This window comes from Cibotium barometz, chromosome 5, assembly GCF_041138505.1.
Source record: "Cibotium barometz isolate CiBa-2024 chromosome 5, ASM4113850v1, whole genome shotgun sequence".
Taxonomy (NCBI): Eukaryota; Viridiplantae; Streptophyta; class Polypodiopsida; order Cyatheales; family Cibotiaceae; genus Cibotium; species Cibotium barometz.
In genome coordinates, this window is record NC_141050.1 from 36,800,955 (window position 1) to 36,826,107 (window position 25,153).

Below are 25,153 nucleotides of genomic sequence, written 5' to 3' on the forward strand. Positions count from 1 at the left end.
TCAGGATTTGGCACTTTCACACTTTGTCCCTCCGGCACAGAGGTTAGACAGTTCTTGGGAGATTATTGCTAGCATCTCAGCCTGGAATATCTGGAAGGCTAGATGCATTGAGGCCATTGAGGGTACTCCCGTTCTTGTTTCTTAGTGCCTTTGTAGGATTTGGAGTGATATTATTCACACCATCATGGCTACCTGTGCCAGAATCCAGAGATCTTCGAGGGCTGCGGAGAGGAAGCGCGGCCAGCTTATGAGAGAGTGGGACATTGGTATCTTTTTCATGTCCTCTCATTCGGGACCCTATTGGCAGCACAAGGCTCCTGATTGGTTGAGATCTCCACCTTTTTTGGTGTGAAATCTCCATTTTGTAAAATTTTTTCATACTTAATAGAAGTCTCCTTTCTGAAAAAAAAAAAGGCCCACGTACTACGTGAGTCCGTGCATAAAAAACAGAGAGTCAAAGCTCATCCTCCTCCTTCTCAATAATGCACAGTGCAGCAATGTCCACCTGTGACAGTACATCTCTATGGCTTGTGACGATGTCCTATATCTGCAACTGGAAGGTGGAGGGCAGCAATGTCCAACACCTGTGGCATTACATCTCTATGGCATATGAGGATGTCCTGTATGTGCAACTGGTAGGTGGAGGGTCTAGATCTGTGGTGGCGGGGACATCAGGCTCTCTAGATATAATGTGCCCCCTCTCTGGTGACTCCACGGGTGCGTGTGGTGCTAGAGGGTCGTGGGCACAGTTGCGGCATCTGTGCTCTCTTTCCTTTGGACAAGTGTGGTGGTGGGTGTCGCCGATCGCTAGATGCGAACCAAAAAAAATGTGATGGATGTTTGAGAGGTGTCCGGCTCATCCGTTCTCCGTGAGTGTTCCCTCACCACCAGTCTCATGATGACGGCAAAGCTCTAATGTAGAGAAAGAAAGAAAAAAAGTTATATTAAACATCTCATAAAGACCCAATGTGTCTATGAGACCAAAGTGATACAATGCTATCCATGGTATGTCTCATCATGGAAAAGAAAAATAAAACAAGTACAAATAACATAGCTCTCTGAAAGTAGAGGCTGATACAATGATCATCATGGGGAAGTACATGGGGTATACGCACTAGTACAAGAGACTCTCATCATGGAGTACATGAGAATATGAAGCATGTGGGGCGCATCGTCCTCCAGTAGAGGGTACACCTCTCTCAAGTATGTCGAGCATGGGGTTACTGAGTATGGCCGAGAGGTCCCCTTCTATCACGGTACGTGGGAAGGTGTGATGGCGGCGGAGCATGTCTTGGATCTAGAGCTGATGGGAGGATCATGGTTGGTGCCCCGTGGGCTGGGGACGCTGGGTGCCTTGAAGCGTGCAAGCCTGTCCGAAGTGACTCCTCGGGGACGGGGTGGAGCTGAGGTATATCCTTTGGTGGACGACCCGTAGGGTCTACTATCTCTCTCTAGGCCTGGAAGAAACTAGTGATGGGGTCGGCTAGCGAGGAGGGGTGGTGGCTGTGGTCGACACTCTCTTAGGAGTGTATTTCTGTGTCTACGAAGCTCCAATAGGAAGAGTCCCAAGCAACGCTGGTCCGGGAAGTCCATGATCGTGGATAATAGGCCAAAACCCTCACGGAAGAGACAGTGGTACCTCCCGCGGATCTCATAGTACATTGGGCAGTGACAGGTATAGTGCTCCTATGTTTCGACCCCCGTGTGGCAGAATCTGCAATCGTCTCCTCTCTCCGGAGGTCTCCGTATGAGCTCTCCATCTCTGAATATGTGCTCTGCCCACCTCGTCTCCACCCGTAGGCGGATACTCGTAGCGATCCGCATGCCATGTGACATGTGAATACCCAGGTAGCCTGGCTGCTGGATGAGGCCATCCTCTGTGAACTTGAAGAAATGATCTCTGTAGAAGTGCATCTTCGATGGGAGCTCCGAAGGAGCAATCCATGTGCTCTGTATGTGGAGGCTGAGGAGGTCAAGCTGGATAGTTCGGTTGACGTCCTCATGGGAGACTTGGAGAAAAGGGGAGTCCAGGCTGTACTGAAGAGGTGTGCTCTGTATGTGGAGGCTGAGGAGGTCAAGCTGGATAGTTCGGTTGACGTCCTCATGGGAGACTTGGAGAAAAGGGGAGTCCAGGCTGTACTGAAGAGGTGGTCCGTCCTGAGAACCAGGTGGAAACTCGGGCGTACCATCCTCCGGTGTCACCCTCAAGTGTGAGTTGTCATGAGGACTCCGAGGCAAGCCTCATGTATCTGGTGGGGCTCATCATGCTGATGTGGTGGAGGTAGGTGACTGTGTGAAAAAGTGCATCTATCACCATTGGGGCTGCAGCGAACTTTGTCTGAATGCTCGCGTGTGGGACCAATGGTTTGCTGCTAATCATGTGAGAGAACATCATGACCTGCAGCTGTAACTACACCAGCTAGGTGTGAATGTTCTTGCGCATTGTCTTGTGAACAATACGCATGTCAACACTTAAAATGTAAAAGCCACATTGCACAAAACAATTGAATGATACATCACTGCACAAGATAATCTGCAACGAACACAACAAACCCCAACCACCCCCCCCCCCCCCCCCACCCAATATTGAAGTATATTATTGGAGTATTTGATATGTATGTACAAAGTTCCTAGGGGCTTGCCAGCCAGATAATCCAATGCAATGCAAATACCCAACCAAAAGTGTGTCGGAGTAGACCGTTGATGCTAGGACTTGTCGAACGAGTCAAAGTGACTTGACCACCAGCCTCATAGTAAACAGCTCAACAGCGTGTGGGAGATGCACCACTGTAGTAATCGGGTTGTATGGCTGCAAGAGCCGGGTGGGCAGATGTGCAGCAACAAAAACAGGTGCCCTTGGGAGATGGTTGACTTGCAGATTAGAGAGGAAGATGATGCGCCAACCTCAAAACGTGAGAGAGGAAGAGAGAAAACAGTCATGCACAAAGGGTGGTGGGTAGGACGTGGAGGGGTCCAACCTCCTAGTGCCATGTGGCACTGCCCACCTTAAATTATGGTGGGCACCTCCCTTTAGTGCCCATGTACATTAATGCTTGATCACTTGGTCAAAAAGGGGTGCCCACATGCTTGGCTGCCCATACTTGGTTCTCTTGGGCCCCGGGCACTAGCCAATGGCCAGTGCCCGACTTAAATGAATGTGAAAAGTAAAGGTTATAAGATCTTTACAATAAAGAAAAAAGGTTTAGATAAATGCTTACCACTTGTTCGCATTCCACAAACTAGTCAGAATACAAGGCATTTGCACGGTTCATGGGTGGGGGTCCCCTGTCCATGAACTGGACACATCATAGCAGGCAATCACATGAAAATAGTTTCAAGTAGGTAGATATGCGTGCACATGCATTATGCAATGGATATATCTCTCGTTCTTGGAACCTGTAAATAGCAGGTCTTCCCGAGCACGGAACTAGCTCAGTGGGAATCCTAAATTGGGATCCTTGACAGTGGGTTCCATGTCCTGGCCACACTATGGGTGACACGAGGCCTAGCCTCCCATAGGTGATGCGAGTCCTGGCCCTAGCCTCAGTGCTGTGACACGAAGCTCCTTGGCCTCAGTATGACGACACAAAGCTCCCTGGCCTCCCGTACCTTGGCATGAAATAGGGGAAGCCCACTTGGATGGCCAAATGGTGACATCCCCCCTAGCTTCTAAATAGTTGACCTCAACTGAAAAGCCTCCAACTACGCCTAAAGAAGCTATGTGTAATCTTTGAAATAGTCTTCATCAACACGTTTTGTATCAATAAGGCAAATAGTTCTTGAACTTCACAAGGTATCACCTAGAAAGGTTACCAACAAGTAGCTTTCTCTCCTTGTGAAACACAATCTACTTAGGTTGAAGAAATTCCTCTAGCTCATCAACCTCTGCTCTTTTGTGACAAGCTCTTCTGGGTCTTGCCCCACATACTTCCGCAATAGACTCACGTGAAAGGCATTATGAATCCTCTAATGGTTAGGCAATGCAAGCCGGAAAGCAACCTCATTGATATGCTTGATCACCTTAAAAGGTTCGTAATACCAGGTAAAGAGCTTAGGGCATGCTCCCTCCTTTCCTGGCCTCTTATGAGAGCCTTGCTTTCTCAAATTTCAACAATACCCAATATTTCTCTTTGATGTCCACCTCTCTTCTATGCTTGTTGGCAGCCCTCTTATGCTTATCTTGTGAATGAGAAATGGCTCTCCGCACTTGTGCAAAGGCAACATCAAGATATCTAACATACTCATTTGTCACAAAGATTTCATTCTTAGTGTGTAGGATGTGTGGCAATATAACTTTGCAATATACAATCTCAAACAGGGCCTTTCCTGTGGAGGCATGCACTTTGTTGTTGTATGCAAACTCTACCGGTGGTAGATACTTCTCCCAAGCTGTTTTGAGGAGATCCAACATATCTAAATTTGCAGCCTCATCCGTTTTGAGGTGAAAAGGCGACGAGAAGTCGAACTTAGTGTCCATACTGTCAAACAGAGCTCTCCAAAAGAGGCTCGTAGTCTTGGGATGTACTATTTCTCTAGTCTACATTTGTCTAGTCTCAGTTTTTGTCTTGAGTCTTGAGTATGTGCCATGTGGCACCTCTACATTTATCCCATAAGCACTCTTGCTCAATGTCTTGTACTTGGCCCTGTTTATTCAGGGATCACATCAATGGAAATATCTCTCAGTTTTGCTTCATTCCTTTGCAGTCTTCCTCATGTTTTAGTTTAGTATGATACCATGCTAGATTTCTAACATGGTATCAGAGCCATGAAGATCCCTCTTCTCTCCCCTCAGTCTGCTGCAACCATAGCTGCATCATCTCCATCTTCTCCTTTCAGTTTACCTCTCCCAGATATTCTCTACCTCTGCCCCGCTATCCTTCTCCGACATCTGTCCCAAAAATCTGCGTGCCATTTCCTGTTTCTGCCCACCAGCTGCTCCTGTTGGCCTCTACATCTGGCCGCACCTCTTCAGCTGCAGTTCGTGCTGCTCCTGCTCCTGCGCAATCTCTGCCCCGCCATATTTCTGTCGCCACGATTCAGCTCCAGCCTGCTGCAAATCTGCGCCATCTTCCCCTAGACCGCGCCCCCTTCTACGCCTCTGCCTCTTCATCTCCAGCAAGGCTTGCGCTGCATCTGCCCCGCCATCTCCTGCTGGAACTGCGCGCTTGTCTCCTCAGCCTCTGGCCGCTCCTGTCTGCCCCGCCATTCTCTCGTTGCTGCGTGTTCGTGGAGCTGCTGTCTATACCAGGCCGGGTGCTGCTGTTCAGTCAGTTTGTGCCTCATCATCTTCTCCTCCGGCCTCCACTCCAACTTCCATGTCTCCATCTTCTACTCCAGCAACCTCTACAGCAGCAGCTCAAGGCACTCTCCATCTAAGAAGTATTTTCAGTCTACTCTCTATTTCTTGAAAAATCAAAAATCTCAGTTTTGAATTTCATTTACTTCTCTATCTTGTACGGGATTAGACATTGCCAAATATGGTAAGACCTTCCCATCTCTCTCATAATTGTCTATGCTTTCATGCTATCTACCACCATTGATCACCAATGATGTAGATCATGGGGTAATGTCATGACTATTTGTCTACATGGACTTATCTTTGTCCCTATCCAAGAGGCACCCCTGCATTACTCACTCTAGCAGGAGGATTGCCCTTGAGGAGGGATTATCAGTCAAGGTCCATCTCTCTGTCTATCTACAATCAGTCAGCCTCTCTGTCTATGTGTCTATCTTGTGTGATCTTACAGTCACATGTATCTGACACTCTGTCTATCAGTCTATATGCCTCTCTTTTGTGGATTAGTTACCCACATTCTCTTGGCATTTTCTGTCTATGTCCCCATTTATCTTCTATCTATCAGACTCTCTCATGTCTATCTGACAGTCTCTCTCTCTATGGGACCACTCTACTGGCTGATTGCCTCTCTCTCTGTCTGTCTATGATCCACTCTTGTCCCTACCCTTGTGGACCCATATGAGGATATCACTTGAGGAGGGGTGTCTCAGGATCTTTGTCAGTCATGTCTTCTGTCTTGTCTCTCAGGCTATCGGTCTTTATGTCTGTCTTCTAGTCTTGTCTTTCTGTCTTCCTCCTAGTGTCCACTTAAGGAGGGTGTTGGAAATAAGTGCACACTAGGTGTACTATTTCTCTAGTCTACATTTGTCTAGTCTCAGTTTTTGTCTTGAGTCTTGAGTATGTGCCATGTGGCACCTCTACATTTATCCCATAAGCACTCTTGCTCAATGTCTTGTACTTGGCCCTATTTATTCAGGGGTCACATCAATGGAAATATCTCTCAGTTTTGCTTCATTCCTTTGCAATCTTCCTCATGTTCTAGTTTAGTATGATACCATGCTAGATTTCTAACAGATCTCTATCCCTCACAAAGGACTTTGTCATACCATGGTGTTTGAACACTTGTGCCACAAATATCTTGACCATATGCTCAAATTTAATGGTCTTGCTCATCGGCAAGAAGCATGCCTGCTTGCTAAACCTGTCAACAATGGTCCAAATAGCATCGTTGCCTTGTTGAGTACGAGGCAAATCCATGATAGAGTCCATTGCAATACTTTCCCATGGATGCAAGGGAATAGGCAATGGCTGAGGCAAACTTGGAGCCTTTTGCCTATCAAACTTGACCTTTTGGCATGTGATACATGCATGTACATATGCCTCAATATCCTTGCGCATACTTGGCCAAAAGAAATAGTGTTCAATCATGCGCATAGTAGGTATTGTTGGGAAATCAGAGTTAAGTGTGGAACAATCTCTTAGCCTAGGAATCTTCCCTTGAGGTAAGCGGTGATGCCACACCTCGTTTAAAGAAGAAGAGGTGGTACTTTCAGCCCATAAAAGGGGCACCAATGTACTCACAAATCTATCAATCAAGCAATCAAGCAGTGTACTTTGTGCCCAAGCTACTGTGTCTTATCTTGTACTCTCTCTCTCCTCCTCTCTCTAGCCATGGCTCTCTTGTGCACACACCCACCAAAGCTTTTGAGCCAACATTGACGGAAGGGGTGCTGCCTGCCTACGCACAGTGCACCTTCTACAACTCCGCCCAGCAGTTCGTCGTTGAGCGCAACCCATCAGCATTGCTGCTTTTCGCCTGCTGATGGTCAGTCAAACGCCACCTATTGAGCCTTTGCCACGTCAACGCCTCATTAAGGTTTAATAAACCTTATTGAAAAAGGCCACATCAGCTTAGCGCGTTGCCTCTTACACTTCCCGTCATCGGCTGCCGGCTGCTGCTCCACTAATATACATCAGCTCTCGACTATTGTACTTGCGAGAAATTAGGGTTTGTAGCACTTGGGGATTTCCTAATTTTTCTCCCAAAACTGCCTAATTAGATACTACAAGTGTCATAATATTTAGGGTTTTTTGAAAAAATGTACCATTAACCCCTAATTAAGGGCCCTAAAAATACCTAATTTGGGGTTTTTCAAAATTGAAGCCAAAATTGGCTAATTAAGGGTACCTGCATACTCTCACATTTGGGGCTTTTTGAGAAATTGAGGCATTGGCACTCAATTGAAGCCACTACAGTTGATAGATTTTAGGGCTTCTTTAATCTAATGTCTCTTTTATCAAATTCAAGCCCCCACTGATACATTGAGAATCCTTTGAGTGCTCTGCCTTGGCCCTCGGGCCTAAAACGACGAGCGAAGCGTCCATTGCTTGGCGTCGCCGCCGCAAGAGGGTCTACATCAACAAACATCATGCATAGGAAGTCCCTACAACTTCCACATTTTTATGTTTTAGTTGTGTGTGTTTGAGCCAATAAGGGTCCTCTGCCTGGTTCGTCCCCCAAAATGTGTATTTTTCCCTTTATTTTGTATGTTCCAAACTTTGAGATTTCATGAATCCTAGTCAGGAGCAAGGTTGACAAACAATAGTTGCTATAGTTTGCCTAGGTTTACTCGGGATTCTGATACCAAAACGCGGGAGGTGTGGAGTGGTGATTCAGCCGAGGGGGGACTGGAAAGCAGAGTAGGTATTGAAACTTTTTTGAGTAAGGGTCACCACTTCTTCACTCCGAAGGGGGGGTATGTTGGGATATTAGAGTTAAGTGTGGGAACAGTCTCTTAGCCTAGGAATCTTCCCTTGAGGTTAGGAGTGCTGTCACACCTGATTTAATAAGGTCAAAGAAGAGGTTGTACTTCAGCCCATAAAAGGGGCACCAATGTACTCACAAATTTGTCAATCAAGCAATCAGTAGTGTTCTTTGTGCCCAAGCTACTGAGTCTTATCTTGTGCGCTCTCTCTCTTCCTCTCTCTAGACATGGCTCTCTTGTGCACACACCCGCCATAGATTTTGAGCCAACAGGTATGATACCTCTATGCCGCCATAGATTTTGAGCCAACAGGTATGATACCTCTATGTCTTGTATACGGAGGAGCATGACACTCATCAATGAACTTTTGCCTCATGTTTGACACAACACATAGGCAATTATCCTTCATGAGATACCCCTCTTTTATCACATAAGAGGCATGTGCATCTCCAGCCACTAAATCAGTCCATATATGTCAAAAATCAGCATCTGTTGTTGGATCAGCATCTATGGAGGCTTCTTCACTACAGCCGTCATGACTATGATATTGATGGGAGGAGAGAGAGAGAGAGAGAGAGAGAGAGAGAGAGATATTAACGTCTGCGAAAGGCCAAAGTGGCCTATGAGACCAAAACATAGTACACAGCTGATGGTGTCTCATCAAAAGTAAGACAAAAAGGACTAAAACAAGGAGAGAGAGAGAGAGAGAGAGAGAGATATTAACGTCTGCGAAAGGCCAAAATGGAGAGAGAGATATTGATGGGAGGAGAAAGAAAGAAAGAAAGAAAGAAAGATTTTATTAACGTCTGAGAGAGAGAGAGAGAGAGAGAGAGAGAGAGAGAGAGAGAGAGAGAGAAATGAAATGAAATGATATATTAACGTCTGAGAGAGAGAGAGAGAGAGAGAGAGAGAGAGAGAGAGAGAGAGAGAAATGAAATGAAATGATATATTAACGTCTTCAAAAGGCCAAAATGACCTATGAGACCAAAAAGGTTACAACAATTAGTGGATCTGATACAATGTCTGTGTAAGGAAAGCTAAAAACAACTAAACAACTAACTGAAACTGAAACAACTATGAGGAAAAATACGGTACCAGGAGCTCCTAATGGATAACATCTGGGAGGAAAACTCCAGCAACAAAGGTAAGCATGATACACATCACTATCCAAAGATGTCTCTCATCGCTCGATGGCGGATATCCTCAATGTCCTCCATGGTGAGTACTCTGACTGGACGTCTCCCATGCCGTGCTAGTATGGTCCTGATCCTCTGTTGTAGTCTCCGCCGGTGTCGAGATGGGCCTCTCATCTTGGGGCGCCTGGACCGCCCCAGCTCTATAGCCCGATCAATCAGTGTACCTCTGGTGCGGCTGTACTCTGGGGCTAGCTGCAATGCCTGCTGACCTGACTGCTCAATCTGTGGTCGAAAGAAGTCTGTAATCTGCCTCTGTAGGTGTCTCTCCCTCTCTGATCCCCTCCCTCTCAGGAGACCCTCTCTATGTCTACGCAGCTCCAGCAAGTACAATCCGAGGCATCTCTGATCCTGGTATCTCATGACTCTAGAAAGTGGTCCAAAGCCCTCTCTGAACAGGCAGTGAAAACGGCCTCGTATCTCATAATATACTGGACAGTGACATATGTAATGTAACTCTGTCTCTGGCTCCATCTGGCACAGCTGACAAATCCTGGCCTCAGCTGGTACTCCTCTGAATCTGCCAGTCTCAATCTCTAGCTGGTGTGAGGATGTGCGCATCTGACCAATAGCACACCGTACCCCATGAGAAAGATGAGTATCCATGAGAGAGAGAGAGAGAGAGAGAGAGAGAGATATTAACGTCTGCGAAAGGCCAAAGTGGCCTATGAGACCAAAAGATAGTACACAGCTGATGGTGTCTCATCAAAAGTAAGACAAAAAGGACTAAAAAAGTCCTAAAACAATCCTAAACAGCTATGAAAGGAAAATACTCCTACTGAGGTACAAGAAAAGTGTATAATATCTACACAACTAGCATAAGACTGGTGTAACCTGCTCATCTCAGGATCTCTCTCATGGGGTGCTGTAAGATAGAGAAACTAAAGTGGCGGGGCAGTCGTCTCCTGTGGCGGGTGATGATGGCCCTAATCCACCGGTGATGAAGCGGCCGTGGACGAGGTCTTGGTAACCGTGGGCGCCTCGCTCGACAAAGTGTTATGGCTCTATCAAGGGTGACTCCTCTTGAAGGACATCTATGGGATGTCTGGCTCGTCGAGGGGGTAGTGGAAGTCTTGGTCGTATTTGCCGGGGTGGTCTTGGCCCGAAAAAATCTGTCATGGCTCGCTAGCGGGGTGGATCCTGGTGTGCTGTCCTGGCTCGTAGGAGAGCCTCTTGATGGCATCTGAGCTCCAATAAGAAAAGCCCCAAACACCTCTGATCCTCAAACTCCATCACATGTTGTAATGGTCCAAAACCCTCTCGGAAGAGACACCAAAGTACAAGTTTGCTTGATTGATTGATTTGTGAGTACATTGGTGCCCCTTTTATGGGCTGAAAGTACCTCCTCTTCTTTGACCTTATTAAATGAGGTGTGACATCACTGCTTACCTCAAGGAAAGATTCCTAGGCTAAGGGACTGCTCCCACACTTAACTCCGATTTCCCAACAAATCCCCCCTTCGGAGTGAAGGAGTGGTGAAACCTTACGCAGAAAAGTTTCATTACCTACTCCGTTTTCTAGTCCCCCCTCGGTTGATTCACCACTCAACACCTCCCGTGTTGTGATAAAAGAATCCCGAGTAAACCTAGGTAGAGTATAGAAACTAATCGTCCCTTACTCCTGGCTAGAATTTACGAAATCTCAGAGTTTGGAACATACAAAATAAAGGGAAAAATACACATTTTGGGGGACGACCTAGGTAGAGGACCCTTATTGACTCGAACACACAACTAAAACATAAAAGCGTGGAAGTTGCAGGGACTTCCTATGCATGATGTTTGCCGGTGTAGATCCTCTTCTGACGAGGCGACGCCAAGTAGTGGATGCTTGGCTCATCATTTTAGGCTCGAGGGCCAGGGTAGAGCACCCAAGGGACTTTCAATGTGTCGGTGGAGGCTTCAATTGAGTGCCAATGCCCCTATTTCTTAGAAAGCCCAAATGTAAGAGTATGCAAGTATGGTGGCAGTCCTATCAGATATCTTCAGTGGGATCCAAGAGAGTGGGAGTGGATTGATGCCTTCGATCCATTGAAAAGCCTTCCCTTTTTCAGTTTCATAGTCCGGAACCAGGATTCTCCTCACTCGACAGATGCATAGGATCCCTACTCTTAGGTCTCATTGGGAGAGCTATGATATGTTGGAAATAAGTGCACACTAGGTGTACTATTTCTCTAGTCTAGTTTCAGTCTTTGTGTCTTGAGTCTAGTGCCATGTGGCACCTCTACATTTATCCCATAAGTGAGTCTACTCAATCTTGTACTTCTCACCTATAAATTGTAGGTGTCACATCAATGAATGTATCAATCTTGTGTCTTGTCTACACTCATCTCAAGGTATGTCTATGCTTTGTGTTTTCCTCTAGTCTTGCTCTCATTTCAGTTTCAGTTTATCTTTGTCTCTCCCCCATTTTTACAACATGGTATCAGAGCCTTCCTCTGCTGTGACGTCCATGACTCCAGCCTGTTCGTGCTGCATATCGAGTCTCGACCTCACCAACCGTTGCCACTCTCCTGTGCTGGCCTAGTGCAGTCGACTCAGCTTTGTGTGCGCTCAAAACCTGCCTATGAGCTCTTGTTCTATCTGCGCAGCACTCCTTGGGCAGTGTGGCTGTTTTGGCTGAGATCCGCCCTACAAGCTCTTACCTGGGGAGTCCAATATTTCGGCCCTCTTTCTTGTCAATAACTTCTGGCCCAGCTTCAGCGTTCATCCGCTTGGCTTGGCTTTTGGCTTGGCCAGAGCGGATCTCACACTTTGTTGTGGTGGTTTCCTCCCTGGATCCCCTCACCTCTGGATTCGAGGATGTGGGCAGCACCTCTACCAACAGCAGCACTATGGTGCCTCTCCGCCTGATCTACCTCCTCAGCTTTTCTACGGTTTGGGGCACATCACTCTGGGCGACCTTCATCGAAGGCATCATCATGTTCAAATATCTTCCCCGCCCTGCAGTTGAAAATATTCAGCAGCCTTGTTTCAGCTATCCAGTTCAGTTACAGCCTTGATCATTTGCTGGAAGAATCTGGTCCTGTCTTGATGCTTCAGTCCTTGTTTATGGTTGCAACCACTAGCCTCTACCAGTTTGTGGCTCTTGTTCCTTGCCACTCGTGTAGACTGGTCCTGTGCATCAACTGAAGATCACTATCACTCAGCATTCACTTTTGAGCTGTACCTTAAGCTACATTGTCAAAGTCTTGTTCTACTCTTGTTCTCCTGCTGATCTGTTCCAAGCATAAAGACTGCTCCTGGCTCTGCAAATTTCGAGGTATGGATGCTCTTCGTTTAACAATCCTCAGCCTGGCCCTAATGCCCACTCACTTTCACGACTCTAGCAAGTTCTTCATGCTTCATGATTACTTTCAGCATTCATGGTTTATCCCTCTGGATAGACTGTCAAAGATATGGTTTTGAAAGAGGGAAGACCTGCTCAAGCTGGAGTAATCAAATCAGGATATCTAGATGTAATTTTTAGTCTTCTACTTTTGAAAAATACTCAAAATATAAAAAATTTAATTTTCAGTTTTCATGGGATTAGACACTGCCCTTGCATTTCAGCAAGTGGTAAGACCTTCCCTTCATCTATCTGTCTCTCATGTACGGGATTAGACACTGCCAAATATGGCAAGACCTTCCCATCTCTCTCATATTTGTCTATGCTTTCATGCTATCTACCACCATTGATCACCAATGATGTAGATCATGGGGTAATGTCGTGTCTATTTGTCTACATAGACTTATCTTTGTCCCTATCCAAGAGGCACCCCTGCATTACCCACTCTAGCAGGAGGATTGCCCTTGAGGAGGGATTATCTATCTAGGTCCATCTCTCTATCTATCTACAATCAGTCAGTCTCTCTGTCTATGTGTCTATCCTGTGTGTCTATCCTGTCACATGTCTTTGACACTCTATCTATCAGTCTATATGCCTCTCTTTTGTGGATTAGCTACCCACATTCTCTTGGCATTTTTTGTCTATGTCCCCATTTTGTCAGTCTCTCTCATGTCTATCTGAAAGTCTCTCTCTCTATGGGACCACTCTACTGGCTGATTGTCTCTCTCTCTCTATCTGTCTATGATCCACTCTTGTCCCTACCCTTGTGGACCCATATGAGGATATCACTTGAGGAGGGGTGTCTCGGGATCTTTTGTCTCTCATGTCTTGTCTCTCAGTCTATCAGTCTTTATGTCTGTCTTCTAGTCTTGTCCATCTTGTCTTCTAGCTTGTCTCTCAATCCTTATCTAGTCTCTCTGTCTTGGTTTTATCTTTTGTCATGTTATAGTCTTGTCCTTTTGTCTTCCTCCTAGTGTCCACTTAAGGAGGGTGTTGGAAATAAGTGCACACTAGGTGTACTATTTCTCTAGTCTAGTTTCAGTCTTTGTGTCTTGAGTCTAGTGCCATGTGGCACCTCTACATTTATCCCATAAGTGAGTCTACTCAATCTTGTACTTCTCACCTATAAATTGTAGGTGTCACATCAATGAATGTATCAATCTTGTGTCTTGTCTACACTCATCTCAAGGTATGTCTATGCTTTGTGTTTTCCTCTAGTCTTGCTCTCATTTCAGTTTCAGTTTATCTTTGTCTCTCCCCCATTTTTACAACATGATATTTCTCAAGTGATACAACGCAGATATTGGCAAAGGATTTGGTATTCATACAGAAGGAGCTAGACTCTCATTTCTTTTGGTTATTCTTACATGGTGGTCTCCCCACTAATCAGTGGAGATCGGGTTTCGGTGTAGCACCTACCTGCCCTAGGTGTGCGGCAAATTCTGAGACTGTACAACATTGTTTATGGGGATGCAACACTGCACAGCAGATTTGGGGTTCTGTAGCCCAACTTATGGGCAAATTGAGTGGCCGCGCCATGCATGTGACTTGGGGGCAGTTGCTTGGCTCTTCCAGTGCGGTCCGTAGCTCTTTTACGAGGGGAGTACAGACTCTGCTATTTTCATTCGTAGAGGTATTGCCCAGCATGGTTTATTGCAAGATGTCCCTCACTTTGATCATACGCCCCCCAGACAGAGGATTGACACCAGTTGGGAGATTATTGCCAGTATTACAGCATGGCAGATTTGGAGAGCTAGATGAACGGAGGCTATTGAGGGTGTCTAGATTTTTGGGTCTGAGTGCATTAGTACTATATGGGGTGATATCATCCATACTCTTACGGCTACTTGGGCTTGTATTCAGGGGTCCTCTCGTTCTGCATAGGCAAAGCACGTTATATTTATGCGGGAGTGGGACCATGGCATTTTCTTTTCCTCTAGTCCCATAGGTCTCTCATGGCATCACGATGCTCCTCAGTGGTTGAAATCACCTTACATATTGGGGTGATTCTATTCTTTTCTGGCTTATAGCTTTGATTGTTGTATGCCTTTTTCATACTTAATAGAAGTCTCTTTCTTGAAAAAAAAAAAGAGAGTAGGCAAGTACCCTTAATTAGCCAATTTTGGCTTCAATTTTGAAAACCCCCCAATTACATGTTTGCGGGGTCCTTAATTAGGGGTTAATGGTACAATTTTTCAAAAACCCCCAAATTTTGCTCTGTAGAGCCAGTTCAGCTAGGTGGAAGCAACGGCGCCACTGGCGGAGGTGGGTGGTGAAGAGCGCTGCAATGGCAGAGGTGGTGGATCTGAGTGGAGATGCAAAATCAAAAAATTGCGCTACCCAATCTCTATTTGGATGCCTCGCGAGCTGTTTTGTGTAGGCACCGAGTTGGAGTAGCCGGCGGAAAAGGCGGTGAAGATGGTGGTGTATCTCCTTTGTCTAGCCTACCTAACCCATGCCAAGCTTAGCAAGCCTAGGTCTTAGGCGAGGGTGCAGCTACAACAGGCTATGGTGGTTGAGCTTCGTCGATAGGAAGTATTGGCTCAGGACGACCTGAAAGACTACGTTTAGAGGGATGAATTCTTAGCTGTCGGGGGTGCAGGGAGCGAGCGACCAGTGCACAGAGGTTAGTGACCAACAAGGCTGTGCATAGAAGGACCAGGGCTACACACATAAGTGACCTCACGACTAGGGCTGCCTGAAGATTGTAGAAAGATGAAGATGGAGAATGTATTGGGCTCCTGATCTGATACCATTATTGGATGAGTGTCTATGGAGACTTCTGCACTATAGCCGTCATGACTATGATACTGATGGAGCTATGGAGAGTGAGAGAGAGAGAGTATAAATGACTAAGATTGGGCACAAAGTACAAGTTTGCTTGATTGATTGATTTGTGAGTACATTGGTGCCCCTTTTATGGGCTGAAAGTACAACCTCTTCTTTGACCTTATTAAATGAGGTGTGACTTCACTTCTTACCTCAAGGAAAGATTCCTAGGCTAAGAGACTATTCCCACACTTAACTTCGATTTCCCAACATCTGTATGGTACAATTCACGGTGCATTTGCCACCACATTCTTCTCTCCTGGAGTGTGCATAATTTGAAAATGAAACATAGAAAAGAAGTTTGCCATCCTCATATGCTTCTTCGAAAGCTTTGTTTGCATCAAGAAGTGCCTTAGGCTTTGATGATCTGTCTTGACCATAAAATCAGTCCAAGAAGGTAGTGTTTCCAAAATAGTCAATGCATGAATTACAGCCAACAACTCCTCATAAATGCCCAAAGAAAGCTCAGCATCATGCAAATGACGGCTTTCATAAGCTACAACATGTCCCTCTTGATTTAGGACAGCCCCAATGCAACTTCCAGATGCATCACACTCCACACGGAAAGGTTTCTGCAAGTTTGGAATCCTCCTCTAGAATCTCCGGTAGAGCCGCGGTAATGTTAGTGGCATGGGGTCAAACCTCTCAATGTTGTTTGAGGAGGTCGCAGATCTACTTTGGGGGTCGGGGGTGGCAGGCTCTTAGTATAAGTCGAGCTCGCTCTTTGGCCACTCCTTGAGTGCTAAAGGTCGGGGGTGCTCTGGTCTGCAGGCCTCACTATCGAAAGATGGGAGAAGAAGTCGGATGGAGGCGTGGGAGGCATCCGTGTGACCTTGGTCCTAGGGTGTTGTCTCAATATTCCCTCATGATGTCTCCAGAGCTCCAATAAATACATTCCCAAACATCTTTCGTTTTGGATGAATTGAGAAAAAGGCCCGAAACCATCTCGGAATAGGCAATGAAATCTCCTCCAGATCTCATAGTGTAGGACGGGCATTGAAACAAATAGTGCTCCTTGGTCTTCACCTCTCCACTCATGCAAATCCTGCAGGTTTGTGCCTCTTGCAGAATGCCCTCTACCTTGCCAGCCTCACTCTCTAGGTGGTGCAATGAAACTTTGCTCCAAGGTGAGTCGGGGGAGGCAGCCATCCGAGAGAGAGAAAGAAAGAAAGAAAGAAAGATATATTAACGTCTGCGACGAAAGGCCAAAGTGGCCTATGAGACCAAAACATAGTACACAACTGATGGTGTCTCATCAAAAGTAACACAACTGATGGTGTCTCATCCGAGAGAGAGAGAGAATCTTATTTCTGGTCAACTAGGATGAACAAAGGATCAAAAGGCAGAGGAGGACCACTTTTACATATAGAGAGATGAACGTATACATTTAAATGGAGCTTTATGATATCTTAATGAAAGAGAAAGGGGATATTGATCATAGTAATCAGCAAAGGTTTGAATAATTTTGATATTTTGATAATTATGGTTGAAAACAGTCCTTAGTGTACAGTTGTCTTCTCTTATGGCAGGTACAACACTGCATTACTGAACATAGACCATGCTGTTTGACATGGTTTGGGGCAACTAGTCCTGTCGAAGATTCTCTTGGTGGTCTGGAGTATGATCCACAGGGAAAAATCTCTGCAGTAAGTGAGCCTCTCATGATAGGCTTTAAGATAACTTTAGAAAATGGTTTTGCATAGATCATTTGAGAAGAAGTAATTTGAATCTTGGGATCGTGGATATTGTTTGCAGATTGGGTCAATCAGGTGGGGAGCTAACAACTGGAACCATAAGCATCCCTTGTGGGTTGAGTACATGGCAAACAGGCTAAACATGAGCTTTACCGATGAACAAAGGAAAAGCCTAGCCCTTGGTTGGGAGAATGCCATGATCAAAACTCTTGCTCCCCTGCAAGCCAATGCAGCTGGGACAAACTTCACCTCTGGAGGCAACTATGAAGATTATCAGGTTCAGTTTACGATGTGGGTAAGTATGATACCCCTGAGAACATGTTAGAAAGGTCTTTCTTAAATAGAAATATTAACATGGTTTTTCACTAGTGTCTCCATAGATTCCCCATTAAAAGTTTAAGGAGTGTGTGTGCAAGTGAACATTTAGTATTGTGATATCTCTAAAGAGCATGAGAAAAGTACCACACATATCCACATAAAAAACATAGGGACCATTGTGTTTGCTAGTGTGTAGATTATGTCCGTCCAAAGGAGTTGGATATGAGACAATGGGAAGCCTTGTTTCACCCATGTATCATGTTTGAGAGTCTCTCAATTGTGTGAACTCTACTTGTGACCTATATAGTAACATGGTAGCCCGAATGACTAACTCCTCCACCTGAAGTTGTATGTCCACAGCTGCTCAACAATGCTTGTGGTATTGCACCAGAAGCTTTATGGAAGTCCACCAAGGAGGGAGCAAATCTATGCCTGGCCTCCTCAAAGGTGAAGACTTCCTGTAGTAGCAGACGCCCAACCAAGGAGGGGAGTTCTACAATATGTTCCATTAGCATTTTTGTGTAGGCTTCTGCTCTGTGGTTTAAAACCCCACAAGGTGCTTCCTTGACGGCATCGCCTATGGGTAGATAAAAAATTTGCCTACGGGCAGTGAAAAATGGTAACTACGGGAGGATCTTGGGCCTAAGGCTAGTTGAAAAAAGGGAAAAAAAAATTATAGTACAAAAATGAAATGAACGGAATGCAAAAGGGTAACAGCTGGGTACAATGATATGGTTTGGTAATAAATGAGGTAATAATGTACTGAAAGAAAGAAAGATATATTAAACGTCTACTAAAGACCCAATGGGCCTGTGAGACTAAAGTGACACAATAATGTCCATGGCATATCTCATCATGTAATAGAAAATAAAATAGAAAGAGAACAAAACTATCTCATTGGAGTGATGCAAAACTGTCCATGGAAATCTTATCATGGAATACCAGGAGCATGACATGAAACATGAGAGGAGCATTAGCCCCCATTAGATGGTATACCACCCTCGAAGCCTCATTGCAGTCCTGTCCCAAAAAAAGTTGGTATAGCTCCTGCTCAAGTGTGTCTAGATAGGCACGCTTCTTCCTCCTTGCGAGGTGCTGGAAGATCACTCGTGCTTGCTGGTGACTGGTGGAGCTCACAGCAATCTCCTGTTGCAGGCAGGCATGGGTCTTTCAGCATTTCTCATCATACCAACTGTTTTGTGGAACAGTCCCATCTAGTGGTCGGGGAGTGGCTTTGGTGTGTGGAAAGGCAGCTGTGATTGATGTGTGAAGGGAGGCTGCAAGCTGTGTGGTAAGCTCATCAAGTGGGATGTGTGGGTTGAGGTCGGAGATGATGCGGAAGATGTGATTAGAGTAGACCAAGGAAGTCTCCCTGGTGAAGTGGTATCTCGGGTGGTGACGGCGTGGTAAGGTAGGTGGATGAGTGGTGTACTGGCATGTGAGGGAGAAGGCTGGGTAGGCATGATCACTTGCCACACCAATGGGGCAAGGGTGAGAAAGTACTCCCCATAGTCTGTGCAGGTCACCTTGTCTTGTGATGTCTGCTCCAGATCTGTGCCCACAGTGTCTATCTCTTGATGTATGGGATCATTTGTCTCGAAGCAGGGTGCCTGTGCACTGGCAGTACGGGCATCGAAGTCTCCAGCAAGGAGGATATCCCTAGTTTTGAGAATCTCATAATATCATCATTAGTGGCAAGTATGGGGACTCCCCCACTGGTGGCATATTTGGATGTAGATGGTGCAAAGTTGCACACCGCAAGGTAGATGTCACGGCGTCTCTTTTAACTGATCCTCAACCATATGAATTGTGCATCCTCATCCTGTCTGATCACCTGTATCACATGCTGTAGCTCCTCCATGTAGAGTATGACCACTCCTTCCGAGCCTTTAGTGCCTCCTACTGTATGGGACTGTGGATGATGGATGGACTCCCATCTATATCCCCTCACCTCAGGTAGCTGGCTCCTTTGGCACTGGTGGGTGTGTGTAAAGGATCATGTCACACCCTCTGAATGTGTCCTCAAACAAACTGCATCTGTCTGCAGAGGTCCATTGCAGTTCCAGACCGCGATCTCTAGAGTGGTCCCATAGGTCGCACACCATCATGTAGAGTGCCGCTCTGTAATAATCACCTGCCCATCTCTGTATATTGCCCACTTCCGGGCTGTAGAGAGAGAGAGAGAAAGAAAGAAAGAAAGAAAGATTTTATAAACGTCTTCCAAAAGACCGAACTCGGCCTATGAGACAAATCGGTGTACCTGTATGGGGTATCCTCTGTCATCCCAACAAAATGAAAAAGTACTGAACTAAAAAGCTGAATCTGGGTGTGCAATAAGTACAATGGGTGGGGGAGGGGATGGAGCTCTACTACTAGGAGAATGCAAAGCTATATGCATGGAGTATACAATCATGATATGCAACCTAGCTAGCTCCATCCTGTACCATACTGGGGGTATAAAATGGTATACATCAATGAAGGGGGTGTCCTCAGCTCCCTGAAGAACATGCCTAGGTGTGCTGTGAAGCGAGCCGGTCGCTCCGCACCCTCTCTATGAAACTGAGCTCTGATCTCTGTCATCTCTCTCTGGTATAGGCGTGGTGTCCGAAAGCCAGGTGTCCTCTATCTCCTGCGGGCTCTGAGTGTCTCTGCTCTCTGTAGAGTAATTCCCTGCCGTGTAGGGGCTGGGAGTGGGATGGATCTCTGAAAAAATGTAGTAATCTGTGTCTGTCGTCCCCCCTCTGGAGCTGTCTGAGCCTGTAATGATGTCTCTCTGTGGCGCTGTATGTCTAGAATGAATCTCCCCAGTATGCGCTGGTCTGCTGCCTCAAAGATCTGGCGTAGGGAATGTGGCTCTCTGAATATGCACGATGATTTATTTTTGCCTGAGATATTGAAAGTGGTTGTGGAGGCATGTTCTTTCGGATCATTTCCCAGTGGTCTTGGACATAATGCATCAGTCTGTGCATGTTTATAAAACTTTGCTTGGGAGGCTGCCTTTGCGCTTCAATCACAGCTTTCTTGATCATGAGGTCTTTCATGGATACATACTGCAATTGATTGATAATTTTCAGCTATGTTTTATACAGCAGAGAATGTCAGCCTGAGATTGCTTTTTGTCTAATGTTCAACGCCTTGCTCGTCAGTATGGTATTCATCAGGTCTCGAAAAGGAGGCAAGAGCTGACACGTGGCCATCTTTACTGGGGACCTTGCAATCATATCACTGGGGAATGATAGAGTGGATATTGTTATTACTTGGCTCTCTCGTAGCATTGCTGAATGTCAGGAGGCAAGTTATACCAGGGCTAAGTTATCTACCCGGTTGGAGGCCCTTAAGGATAATAATTGTTAGACACATAAATTTTATGCTCAATTGCATCCTTCTTATGCTAGATAGAATATTGTGAGGCTTGAAAATTCATTGGGAGAGATGATTTCAGAGCCTCATAGCATCATTGATTTGTGTCTTTAGTTTTACCAGGTGCTTTTGGGCACTCTCGAGGTGCTATCTAATGATGTTCATCAAGCACGCACTAGTATTCTAGCATTGGTGCAACATCAACTATCTTTGGACTCGGCCAATATTTTAGATGCTAATATTATAGAGCAGGAGATTTGCTTTGTGCTTGCTCATTTGCCCAAAGACAAGAGCCCAGGTTGGGATGGCATTACTAATGAATTGTTTTCCAAGTATGTGGATCGATTGAAGGGTCCATTGACATCCATTTGTTAGGAGATCTGGCAATCTGGAGCTATGCCTGATTCTTGGAAAGTGGGGGTGATTTGGTTGTTGCCAAAGGTGCCTTCTTAAAACATTGGAGGCCTATCTCTTTGATGGGTTGTATGTATAAGGTTTTCTCTAAAGTCTTGGCAAATAGATTGCACAAGTTTCTGTTGGACTTGATACACCCTGCTCTGTATGGGTTTATAGAGGGGCGCAATATCTTGCATAATATCCTTAATGTTCAAATAGGCATTGACTATGCAAGGAAAACAAAGCAGGAGGTGGTGATGGTTCAGCTAGATTTGGAGAAAGCCTTTGATCATGTCAGCTGGTCTTTCCTTGCTTAATTGATGCATTCTATTGGTTTTGGGCCATGTACGTCTCATTTGATCTACACTCTCAGCCATGGATCTAAGTCTTAGATTATGATGAATGGTGGAGTTATGTTCCCAGTGTCCCTTACTTGCTCTTTGCGGCAAGGATGTTTGTTGAGCCCTTTGCTATTTGCTTTGGTTACCCATCCCATGCTTACTTTTCTTACTCGGTTGGCTCAGGAGGGGGAGGTGGTTGGGCTAACTTTGCCTTCGGGTCAGCAATTGGTGGGTCAAGCACTGGCTGATGATTCATTTATGTTTCTTAAAGCCAACAAAGCCAACGTTGGACGCTCGCTGAAGCTCACGCTCCCCCCTCCTGCTCGCGCTGCTGCCTGCACGCCCTCCCCCCCTTCCCGCCCACGCGTCTGCTCCCCCCCCCCGCCTGCCCTCGCGTATGTTCCCCCTCCCCCGCTTGGTTTGCTTGCGCGCCCCAGCGCTGTAGCGCCCGCCGCCCCCCCCTGCTCCTCTCCTTCGCGCCCCCCCTCCCTTCTTCAGCGCCCCGCCCCCCCTCCGCCAGCCGTCGCCCTCTCTTTCCCCCCCACCCCCCCCTCCCCTTCTTTCTGTTTTTTCTGTCCCCTGGGGTCTTTTTGCCTTCCGCCTTCCCCCTCCGCCCTTTGTGTGCAGCTGGGTTCTTGCAGGACTCTCCGCATTCGCTCCGCCTTCGACATAGCTTCAAACTCTGATGGAGGCTCCTCCCACCCCACCTCAGAGGGACTCTCCCGCAGCCCCCTTGCCCGCCCCTGAGGATACCCCCATCAGGCTTTCTCTTTCGCCAGAAGAGGAAGCGAGCCTCGCCGCAGAGGTGGAACGCCTCCAGGCACATTCCACCATCTGCAGTATAGTCGGCACTCGCCCCAGCAGAGGGGAGATCCGGGATCTTCTCCAGGCCCGCCTTCTCGCAGATGTGGGCAAGATTATGGACATTCAGAACTGGGCCGTGGACACTACAAGATCGAGTTCGAGACAACCCAGAGCGTGGCCAAGGTCCTAGCCATGAGTCCCCTTGACATCAGGGGCGCTCGGGCATTCTTCAGACCTTGGCAGCATGGCTTTGACCCAGTAGCGGCCGAGCAGGGAGAGCGCCTTTTCCATGTTACAGTTTGCTTCCCTGGACTCCGCCGTGAGTACCTTCCGCTCCTTTCTAGGCTAGGAGCATTGGTAGGTTCGGTGCTTGAGACTGGCCCCACAGCAGCTTCAGTGGTGGCCAGAGCAGCTGGGCTAACTTCGGTCAGAGTTTTGGTTCCGGACATCTCCTCCCTTCCGAAGGTCATTCAGCTACCTAGGATAGGGGGGGGGATGGATTGATCAGAGAGTGGAGTTTTCGGGGCTCCCGAACCAGTGCTTTATCTGCAGGCAGGTCGGCCACCTGGCCAAGGCCTGCCCTCGCAGGAGACCCCGACCTTCACCGCAGCAGCAGCAGGCCCCTGATGGCCCGCCCACAGATGCGGCTCGGCAGGCAGCCTCCGGGACACCTGCTCAGCCCACAGAGACCTCGGAGTGGTAGCCTGGATAGGGGCGCCGTCGAGGGAGACAGGCCCAGCAGCACGCCCAGAGACCGATGCAGCAGCAGCCACAGTCTCAGCATCTATAGGTTCCCGTGAGGAACAGCTTTGCTCCCCTACACGAGGAGACCCCATCGCCAACTGAGGACCAGGAGATGCCAGCACCCCCTCCTTTGCCCCCACCCCCCCTCCCCCCTCCCCCCCTCCCGCCTCGCTTCCACCTTCGCCTCCTCCCGTCCCCGCTCCGGTTTTGGCAGCGGCTCCTTCTCCACCCCCTTCTCCCCCCCCTTCTTCCCCCCCTTCTCCCCCCCTGCTCGCCTCAGCTCCCCGGGAGGCCCTAGCAGTTCCCTGGCGCTCACCTGCAGTCCGGCGGACACTGAGCACCGACCTTGCTCGAGCTCCGCAGAGGAGACTTACCATGCCGATTCGGGCTTCACGGATATCCTCTATCCACAGTCGGCTGAGTCGTCTCGACACTAGACAGCGCTCGGAGGCTTTTGATTATTCCTTCACACGGATTTTTGGAGCGGAGGGCCCCCATGAGCCAGCACCCATCAGAGTTCATGTAGTGATACCTCCGGCCCGAGGGGAGGAGGCACTTGATTCAGCGGTGGCCTTCTCATTCCCTCTCTGTGGCCCTAGCGACCGGGAGTGGACTATGGATCTCGCTCTTAGCACTTTGAAGACTCAGGCAGTTGAGTTTTCTCACCATGTGAGCGATCTGGAGGTGACAGACGTGATAGGCCGACTATGGGAGTTGGCTCATTTTTTCTTTGATCCCCGGAGTGTGGATGCCTCCGGGATTCGACATTTGGTGGTTCGCATAGTGGCAGACTTAGCACGCGACCCTGGATATGTATGCATACACGAGGTTGCTTTGTCTGAGCGGGAGGCAGTCGCCATGGGACACCGCCACTGGTGCCTGGTCCGAGATTCTTGCAGCACACCGGGTGGGCAGATTCGCAGCCGCTCGGATGGGGACTGTTCTCCATCCAAGCCGCTTGCGAAGGCCCGCCGTACGGCTGAGACAGCCTCCACCTCAGCAGGCCATCCATGAGGATCATCTCATGGAATGTACAGGGCCTTGGCGGCGCACACTATATATGTTATCGTGGTTGCTTGAGGCAGGAGCTACAGAGATGCCTGGTTGGGGGTAGTATTGATATTTTGATGATGCAGGAGCACCATTTGGGTGAGAGCAGGATCCGGAGATACGGTTCGGTGATGCCTGGTAGATGGGAAACCTTTTGGTCTGCAGGGTTTGGCCCCTTGGGTGGGCAGGGAGGAGTATGTATGGTCATTGCGGATGTATGGCGGCAGGCCATTGTGGATCGCGGGATCATTGTGCCTGGTAGAGCACAGTATGTCATTTTGAGGATGCATGATGAGCTCTTTGGCGTGTTCAATGTCTATGCGCCCAACCATGCTAGTGCCAGAGCAGAGTTCTGGACCCAGGTTACGGATGCATTGCCAGAGGCCGCACATTGGTGTGTCGGGGGAGACTTCAACATGCTTGAGGACCCAGGCGATAGGGTGGGAGGCAGTCATGTTACAGTGCACGGCACGGAGCTTGCAGCTTGGGAGCGATTTTGCATGACACTGAGGATCACTGATGCATGGCAGCATGAGGCTTCCTCCCGCTCTCAGGACAGTCTTAGTTTCTCTCAGTCGGATTGCCGGCAGGGAGGGACTAATCTATCATGGATTGATCGCTTCTATGTGGGCGACAGGTTAGGGGAGCGAGGGGGCTCCGTTGGCATTCTCGTTGGCACCTCTTTTTCAGACCATGCGCTAGTTATTTTGACACTCGAGGAGAGGGCACGAGAGACCAGCTTGCAGTTGAGGATCCCAGAGAGGCTACTTACAGATCCTAGTCTCACTGAGGATATTGAGGGGATATGGCATGATAGCCAGAGCTTTGACCAGGATGCAGCAGGCCAGTGTGCCCAGGGACTCATCGAGCTCAGCTCTTTTTTGCATGCTGCAGCCTTGACACGGCTAGGAGAGACACGTGAGCAGGAGCGTCGGTTGAGACGTAGCCTTGCTTCGCTTCAGCGCCTTCAGGAGCAGCAGCCTACATGTGAGTGGGTGGCATCCCAGCTGAGCCAAGCATGCCAGGAGGTTAGAGAGGC

The 25,153-nt window shown here is 47.6% G+C and overlaps 1 protein-coding gene across 11 annotated transcripts in view; it reads left to right on the plus strand.

The window, feature by feature from the left end:
- The window catches only part of LOC147638442 (uncharacterized), a 184,067-nt gene that overhangs the window by 25,108 nt on the left and 133,806 nt on the right, over positions 1 to 25,153 (plus strand). For all 11 annotated transcript variants that reach the window (XR_015265885.1, XM_086798365.1, XM_086798369.1 and 8 more), the window contains 2 exons: positions 16,937 to 17,053; positions 17,163 to 17,396. Coding sequence is in view for 10 of the 11 variants with exons in the window: in XM_086798365.1 (XP_086654491.1) it covers positions 16,937 to 17,053; positions 17,163 to 17,396 (351 nt within the window). In the remaining variant the exon portion in view is untranslated. The remainder of the gene's footprint in view (positions 1 to 16,936; positions 17,054 to 17,162; positions 17,397 to 25,153) is intronic.